The sequence below is a fragment of the Herpailurus yagouaroundi genome, unplaced genomic scaffold, assembly GCF_014898765.1.
Source record: "Herpailurus yagouaroundi ecotype Mexico unplaced genomic scaffold, PumYag 185, whole genome shotgun sequence".
Lineage (NCBI taxonomy): Eukaryota > Metazoa > Chordata > Mammalia > Carnivora > Felidae > Herpailurus > Herpailurus yagouaroundi.
In genome coordinates, this window is record NW_024412416.1 from 3,211,779 (window position 1) to 3,221,089 (window position 9,311).

Consider the following 9,311-nt stretch of genomic DNA (forward strand, 5'->3'; position numbering starts at 1 on the left):
ACTGCTAGGAATTTACCCAAGGGATACAGGAGTGCTGATGCATAGGGGCACTTGTACCCCAATATTTATAGCAGCACTCTCAACAATAGCCAAATTATGGGAAGAGCCTAAATGTCCATCAACTGATGAATGGATAAAGAAATTGTGGTTTATATACACAATGGAGTACTACGTGGCAATGAGAAAGAATGAAATATGGCCCTTTGTAGCAACATGGATGGAACTGGAAAGTGTGATGCTAAGTGAAATAAGCCATACGGAGAAAGACAGATACCATATGGTTTCACTCTTATGTGGATCCTGAGAAACTTAACAGAAACCCATGGAGGAGGGGAAGGAAAAAAAAAAGAGGTAAGGGGAGCCTGGGTGGCTCAGTCGGTTGAGCGTCCAACTTCGGCTCAGGTCATGATCTCACGGTCTGTGGGTTCGAGCCCCGCGTCGGGCTCTGTGCTGACAGCTCAGAGCCTGGAGCCTGCTTCCGATCCTGTGTCTCCCTCTCTCTCTGCCCCTCCCCCACTCTCCCTTTGTCTCACTCTGTCTCTCAAAAATAAATAAATGTAAAAAAATTTAAAAAAAAACTGAGACAAACTGAGGGTTGATTGGGGGTGGGAGGGAGAGGAGGGTGGGTGATGGGTATTGAGGAGGGCACCTTTTGGGATGAGCACTGGGTGTTGTATGGAAACCAATTTGACAATAAACTTCATATATTGAAAATAAATAAATAAAATAACCATCATTTCTCAGGAAACCAATTTGACAATAAATTTCATATTTAAAAAAAGAAATAAATGACAAAAACAGTAACATAAAAAATAAAATAGCCATCGTTTATGTTTTCAGTTTTTTTATGTTTTCAGCATCCTCTCAAATCTTTTTTTTTAATGTTTATTTATTTTGAGAGGGGGGCGGAAAGGCAGAGAGAGAGGGACAGAGAGAACCCAAGCTGACTCTGCATTGTCAGCACACAGCCTGACGTGGGGCTTGATCTCATGAACCATGAGATCATGACCTGAGTCAAAATCAAGAGTTTGACACTTAACCAACTGAGCCACCCAGGTGCCCCACATCCTCTCAAATCTTAAAAAAAAAAATGTACACACACCAACATGTAGAAATATATGGTTTATGTGTATGTTGTTTTTTTATGCACGGTGACAATAAAAAGTATATTTTCCATGCTGATGCTGCAACCAAACAATATCTTGAAAGGGTGACCTCTGTGCTATTCCTTCCGTTCCATCATTTTACAAGGACCTCCCATGCAGAGATCTCCAAGATGACCTGAGAAGAACACACATTGTCTAAGAAGGAATGAAAACAGGAATAAAAAAAGAAAAGGTGCCTATGTGTGTGCATGTGTGCATGTGTGCATGCATGTGTGTGTGGATGTGTGTGCAGATGTGAGTGCATGTGGGTGCATGTGGGTGTGAATGCATGTGTGTGGATGTGTGCGTGTGAGTGTGTGTGTGCGTGTGTGCGCGTGCATGCAAGGGTGTACTTTAACTACTTGAGAATCAAATGGGAAAACCCTCAGGGGCGAAAGCAGCACAGAAATTTGGCATAACAATGAGCCCGAGGGAAAGAATAGAAGGAAAGGAAGATGACAATTATACTTCCCAAAAGCCTTTTAAAAATGCGATTGTCCAAAACTAACACGGGCTTAATGCTTTAAGGGTCTGACACAAAAGTCACTTACACATCTGTGAACAGCAAGGAGTGTCTGTGAAAGGCAACCTACATGTCTGTGAACCGACGCTCATGCCTTCAAAGTCATGAACACAACAGGGAGCAGTGGGGACCACGGCGCGGACAGAGTGTGCCCTGATGGGAAAGCCCCTGGTAACCTGCTGCAGCCAGTTCTTGCTAGGACCAAATGTGAACTAGGAGTTCCATCTTCCCATTTAAAACAAAGTGTTTTTTTTAACGTTTATTTATTTTTTTGGGACAGAGAGAGACAGAGCATGAACGGGCGAGGGGCAGAGAGAGAGGGAGACACAGAATCGGAAACAGGCTCCAGGCTCCGAGCCATCAGCCCAGAGCCCGACGCGGGGCTCGAACTCACGGACCGCGAGATCGTGACCTGGCGGAAGTCGGACACCCAACCGACTGCGCCACCCAGGCGCCCCTCCATCTTCCCATTTTAAAGAGAAGCATAAAAATAGCTGATAGTTTTATGTTAAATTCCTCGATTTTTAAATGTCGGCCAGGTACAACTCAGACTCAAAGAAACAACACTGTGCAGCTCAACGCCTGGCTGGCCACACTGCAGGCTGAATCTGGAGCACAGGACACCGGTGTGCAACCAGGAACATTCTGTGACAGATAATTATGTGGTACACGGACAGGTCTGTCGAAGGCATTGAGTACACGGGTAAAGCCCTTCCGGGCCGTTACTTGCTTTTCTCCATTTTCGTTTGGAATGAGTTTCTGAAAAGGGTTGGGACAAAACCACCCACGGAAATGCCCTTTCTTTTCTTCATGTCTTGGGTATTTTCAATTTCATCAGAAGAATTTTCACACTGTGTTACCTTGGAAATATATTGGCCACTCTATTTCATATCCTCTGACTGAGGAAAGATGCACCCTGATTCGCCCAGAGAGGGGACAGAGGCTCAGGGTTAGAAACAAGAAGAGTTCTTAGAAGGACCCCTATGACGTGCCCAATGAGCGCATGTGATGAGATACAACTGAGGAAACAAACCAGGAAGGAAAGGGATGAGCCCCCATTTTCTCTGCAAGGAGACAGCACGCACAACACATTAGGACATGCAGCATTGAACCGTTGACCATTTTCACGAAACTCCGCCTAGAGGTTTGAAACTGAACACAACCAGAGTCTATAAATGCAAAAACAATCCCTCCCCTTAAAAAAGTGAGGTTTGTTCTTAACTGGTGGGGTTGAGGAGCAGAAACTAGAGGGAGATGAACAATTTTTAGGAAGCCGCTGCCAAGATGGAAAGGTGCATGATACGCGCTCAGTGTAGAAACAATCACTGATGACTTCCTGGTAAACAAACGCAGCGTTTCAAAAATTCAAGATGTGAGGAGCTTCAGATGCAGGACATTTGCGAAAAGGCGCATCGTACCTTGAAAATGAAATCAGCCATCAAAGGTCCTGGGATCTTAAAGGTCTGCCTCTCCGAGCCCCTCTGAAATTCAACCGTGGTGTTCTCTACAACAAAAACTCCAGGGCTGTTAAAGCTGTGTTCTCTTTTGCTTCCTTGAAGTGTTTTTGATTCGATAACTAAAATTTAAAAACAGAAGTGAAATGAGAGAACTATCTTGAAAGCATTCGTTCTATTTCAAAAATTATTTCACTACACGTATACCAGCATCGGAAGTAGCAGGATTCTCGCACCGAGAGTCGTGACAGCGAGGCCTTTCTTTCCAGGAATTAACTTTATTTGTGCCAGCACCGCTCAGTTGAGTTCGTACCTGAAGAACTGAGCCCCGAACGGCACGAGGCAGAGGTTCTTACACATTTTCTCTTTCTTTGTCTCCCATAGATGATAACACACAAACATGCAGTCTGATTAAGCGGTCTCATGTTACAAGGTCGTGAGGGATGTTGTCACATACACGTATAGCCAGGTTGCCTTGAGTTTTTGTTTTTTCCTTAGGGAGGGGACCCTACCACAATGATATCAACCCAATATCAACATAGCCACTTAGCTTACATGGACTCAGATTGGTGGGGTACATATGCAAGCTTTTTAGTCGTCCACAAAGGTGTGAGGTCCAATTGGGTCTACGCAACAATTTGGAGCCATTCCCGCAATAAGGGGAAAGAGAAAACATCTCTTTCTTCCTACTTTTTCATGATGTCGCTATTATTCAAAGTAAAGATATGTTACTCATTTGATCATCCGTTGAGAAGATCTTAAGCCCAGTCTTTCATTTGGACAAAACCACCGTGAATTTTGAACTTGCTTTTTTCTTTTCTCAAGTAAGCTTTTCATATTGAAATATAGATTCACAGGAAGTTGCAAAAATACTAGAGAGGTCCTATGCACCATTTTGCCCAAGGGAACAGTTACATCTTATATAATAACTACATTGCAGTATGAACACCAGGAAATCGACATCGGTAAAACGTGTGCATTCCTATGCCATTTTATCACACATCACCGGGATGGAGACACAGCACTATTTCATCACCACAAAGATCTCTCCCCCGCATGTTATCTCTTCATTCACATTTGCTTTTATATGAACAGAAGGGCTTTTAGACCTCCTACAGAAAAATGTCAACAGTTGAACCAAAACAGCATTTCTACTTTTTGTAAAGGATATTTCTTTCTGGTCTAAGGTTAAAAAAAAAAAAAATTCAGGGGCGCCTGGGTGGCTCGGTCGGGTGAGCATCGACTTCAGCTCAGGTCATGATCTCGCGGTCCATGAGTTCGAGCCCCGCGTCGGGCTCTGTGCTGACAGCTCAGAGCCTGGAGCCTGTTTCAGATTCTGTGTCTCCCTCTCTCTGTCCCTTCCCTGCTCATGCTCTGTCTCTCTCTGTCTCTCAAAAATGAATAAACGCTAAAAATTTTTTAAAAATGTGTGGCCAGGGCCCGGGGCACATGCATTTCTGACCCCAGCTCTCTTTCCGTCTCTGCCTTGGGTTTTCACTGTCTTGTTTCTAAAATGTGGAGTCAGAACAGACAATATCACAGATCTTCTGCTCTGAAACCTATACTTGATTCATGCATATTCAATGGCCCTTCGACCACCTTGAACCAAGGACACGACAGAACCCGAGCCCCAGGAAAGCTGAGAAAACACAACAAAACCGTCTGGCACCGGGGGCTGCTATCTGCACGCGGCTGTGTTTGGCTGTTTTCCTTCAATTTCTCTCTGCTCTCTGGAGCATCTGTGGGAATCCAAGAGCCCTGGACAGACTGCATAACACGCATTAGGAGACGTCCCTGATTATGCCTGACAGGCAGGCTGGGAACTTTTCTGGGAAAATTCAGAGCTCCTTGATCTACAGGAGTCATTAGCGGTCGAAGAATACTGACGGCTACTCTCAGGCACACAAAACCCCAACCACGCTGGCCCTGATCGCTACGACCGCAGTGGATTTTTGGAAAGCGTGAGATTAAATTCATTTCCTGGTTCCAATGAAGACATAAAACTGTTACAAAGTGAGCTGTCAGAAAAACAAAGATGGGACACTAGAGATAGTAAGAAGGCCCCACACTGCATGGATTATCGCTCTGCAGTAAAGGAGGAGCAACAGCGAGCATTCTGGCAACATCAAAACACACGGCGAGACTGGACAAAATCCATCCACACAGAGGGCTTGAAAGACACCGAGCTTCTAGACGGAGGTTCAGCCTGAAATGAGTTGAGGTTAAATGCAGATAGTGTTCAGCGGCTTCCCCGGCTGTGCTGGGGTTGCTTCAGCACTGCGTTAGCCTCTGCTAGGATCACAGCTTCCTAAGTGTCATCGGAATGCGGAGTCACAGCAGAGATGCCGGAATCTGGGAGGAAGGGGAAGGCCGGTCGGACATCCAGGCTTGGAAACCAAAGACCAGCGTTTCTGTTAGTCTGGTCCTGGTGTTTTGGCTTTTTTTTTTTTTTTTTTTTTTTGCTATCAAATCTATTCCATTACTTGGACAGTGTCCAGGACTGTTAGTGGCAAGGGCATGAGAACTTCAGGGAGCAAACCCACTCTTTTTGCCCTTTTTTCAAGGGCAGGTGAATTATCCAAACCACTCTTTCCCTCCACTGACACATATATGCTCGTGAAAAAACTGTCTTTATGGCTTTTTTTTTTTTTTTTTTCAGAAGGTTTCCAGCTCTCTAGGTTGCAAATGCTGGCTGCATAGGTAGGACGTGGAAGGCAGGTTCTCTGATCGCTACTGTGTAGGAGTCAAAAGTGGGTGACTAAAGACAGGGGAAGGGATTTCATGAAAGTGGAGATCATGGATACAAGTGATTCAGATAATATGGACTAACAGAGCCACTGTGATGAATCCACAGGCGAGGTGGAGACCGGTGGAAAGCGACAATTCAGATGATGTGTTGACTTATAAATCCATTTTTAAGTGTTTATTAATTTTGAGCATTCTGCTGTATTTGACTGCAGCCCTATGTTGTGATGATGCACGATTCGTGGCTACTAAGAAATGCACACGGCCCTTCAGCTGATAGAGCTTTTCCGGACCCCTCTGTGGTTTCTGCAGCAAGAGGGCTTGTCCTGGGTGGAGACCAGGAAGCCCCTAAACATACCCACCACTAAAGGCAGAGGGTGTGTGCCTTCAGCCCTGCTGTCCACCGCTGACTTCTCTCTCCTCCTCAGGCTTAAAACGGTGGGGGGTTGCAGAGAAGAGTGAAGACAAAGATGATGTGCGGTCTCCAACAGATAAAAGTAGAATCAGAAGTCAAGATGCTTTCAAATTCCCCAAATCTTCACAGCTCAAGTCTATGATGGTGCCTTTAAATATGCTGATCCAGGGCACCTGGGTGGCTCAGCTGGTGAAGCATCTGACTTTGGCTCAGGTCATGATCTCCTGGTTCGTGAGTTCCAGCCCCATGTCAGGCTCTGTGCTGACAGCTCGGAGCCTGGCGCCTGCCTCCAATTCTGTCTCTCTCTCTCTCTCTTTCTCTCTCTCTCTGCCCTTCCCCTGTTCACACTGTCTCTCTCTCAAAATAAATAAACATCTAAAAACTAATAAATAAATAAATATTCTGATTCATTCCAGTTGTTTATCAGAGAGATATCTACAAAGATGATGGAAGCTTCTAGCTGCTTCCAGCGGAAGGGTGTGCACGGAGAAGCACCAGTCCAGGCATCTCTCTTTCAAAAGAGGTTAGCCTTCTGCTAACCATCCTCAAAAGGTCTCCTTAAATTCCAAGGCCACTAAAGTCCTGTTAGGTAAACATACAGAGCGTTCACACAGCTATGGCAGTCAGAAATACATCAAACTTAGGTTTCGAGTAGTGCTGCATTTACAGTACATGCGACCAGACTCACTAGTTGTTTCCTTTGGTCACTATGCATCTACGCTTGTATTTTTAGAGTCGACCCTTTAACAACACGGACTTGAACCGCACAGGTCCACTGATAACAGGGATTTATTTTCAAGAAACACAGTCCCAGTACTGTCCATGTGTTTTCTCTTCCTTAAGACTTTCTTAATCACATTTTCTTCTCTCTGGCTGACCTTATTGTAAGAATACTGTATATAAAACAGATAATATATAAAATATGCGTTAACTGACTATTTAAGTTGCCAGTAAGGCTTCTGCTCAACAATAGGCTGTTGGTGGTTCAATCCGGGGGGAGTCAAAAGTTTTACGCAGATTCTCCACCGTGCAGGGGTTGGTGCCCTTAACCCCCACATTGTTCAAGGTCAACTGTACATGTCTACACATGGTCAAAAATGATTCTTTTTACCAAAATGCAGGTTTTCAGTTTATGGCAACATGCCTTCTCACATTTACTGCTAGTCAAACACATTTAATGCCAAAGCTTTGCTATAATAAAATCTCCTTCCCAGGAATCCTTTTATTGCTTCCATTTTTGATGTTTTAGGGAAGTGGGGGACTATGTTGGGGCCAGGCTTTGGACAGGACTGGAAATTTAGGATCTGAACACCTCTAGGCAGTAGGTAAGACAGACATTCTGTAATTAAATTCCATTCCACAGCAAAGAGACTGACATTAACATTACCGAGTGTTCTCAGTTCTTAATGATGTAGCCTTTTGGAAGGTTGTAGTTAATGAAGATCTTCAAAGAATGATTTATTTCAGCAAAGTAAGCTTTATTTCAGGAATGTATCTTTGCTTCAAATAAAAAATTAAGAAAACAGTTGTATAAATCAAGAAAATAAAACCACTTCTATATTTAGATGTTCAGAAATGCTAACTAAATCCTTTGTAAATGAAGCCAGTTCTAATCATCAGCAGAGAACGAGAACTTTCAGAAACCCTTCCAGAGTCAATTGCAAGACTGTTCAGAAGGAGAAATGTTCCAAACAACAGCTCTGTCACCTTGGGAGAAATGGGAACATTTTTGAGCCCTGTTCTTGGAACAGTGCCAGTTTTGAGTATAAAGTTATATTTAGTATGCCAGAACATATTTGCATGTAAATGAATATTTTCCCTCAAAGTATTCATTTTTACTTATTCTGTTTACCGTCTACCTATTCTGGTTTTGGAACTTACAAACCTACTTTTGCTTTTCGCAGCTGAATTTTGGGGAACTGCCTTGAGCATCATGAGAAAATTGGGCCCAGTTGCTGAAGATTTTTTAAACATCTTTCTGATACGCCATAAAATCCACATGCCATAAAATCTGCCCATTTAAACTGTAGTTTAACGATTTCAGTACATTCACAGAGTTGTGAAAACATCACCATGATCTAAGTTTAGAACATTTTTGCCATCCCAAAGGAAATCCTATACCCACGAGCAGTCATACCCCCATCTCCCCACGAATCTGACTCCCCCAAGCCCCAGGCAACCATCAGTCTCCTTTCTGTCTCCATAGATTTGCTTATTCTGAACATTAGACATAAATGGAATCATATAATATGTGGCCCTTAGCATCTGGCTTCTTTCACATGTTTTCAACGGCCATCCACGTTGTAGCACAGGTCGGTCCTTCGTTGTCTGCTACAGCAAAGTAATGTTCTACATACGCCACATTTTATTTATCCATCCATCAGGTGATGTACATTTGGGCTGGTTTCACTTTATGGTTATTATGAATAATGCTACTATTAACACTCAGCACTTTGTAGTTTTGAATCCAGAATCATATGTCACAATGGGATCCCTCAAATGATCCACAAAACTTGGATCTGAACGATTTTTACCTGTTTTCAAAAAACCAAGTTCACATTTGTAAGGATGAAGATTTACTCTCATCAAGAGCTCTAGGCTGTAAGCCATTTTAAAAAGAAGCTGAGAGAATGTTGTGATGCTTCCTTGCAGAGAAAGCCTTGAATAAAGTAACCATTATATGACTGTAAACATTTTGGTATTTTAGTTAAAAAATATCGGTCACACTCTTCTGGTCATAATTCATAAAATGAAGTTAAGGGTAAAAAAAAAAACAACCCTTTCAAACAATTATTCACCCTTACTGCCCCAAAGACATTCTGTTGCTTCTCTGATTTAGATCATAATGTACTGCAGAATTTCTTGGGTTTTTTTCTTTTCAAGATTTTAATCTATATTACTGGTGATCTTAAACATGTTTACTTAAACATTTTGACATCACCTTTTCTCAGAGAACATTTCTGGTTTGAATGAATTCAAAATACACACACACACACACACACACACACACACACACACACACACACACA

General features: G+C 43.1%; 1 protein-coding gene across 2 annotated transcripts in view; it reads right to left on the bottom strand.

Annotated features, from left to right (window-relative positions):
- Positions 1-9,311, bottom strand: part of ADAMTSL3 (ADAMTS like 3) — a 369,755-nt gene that overhangs the window by 159,991 nt on the left and 200,453 nt on the right. For both annotated transcript variants that reach the window (XM_040493500.1, XM_040493501.1), the window contains one exon: positions 3,087-3,244. In XM_040493500.1, the coding sequence (XP_040349434.1) occupies positions 3,087-3,244 (158 nt within the window). The remainder of the gene's footprint in view (positions 1-3,086; positions 3,245-9,311) is intronic.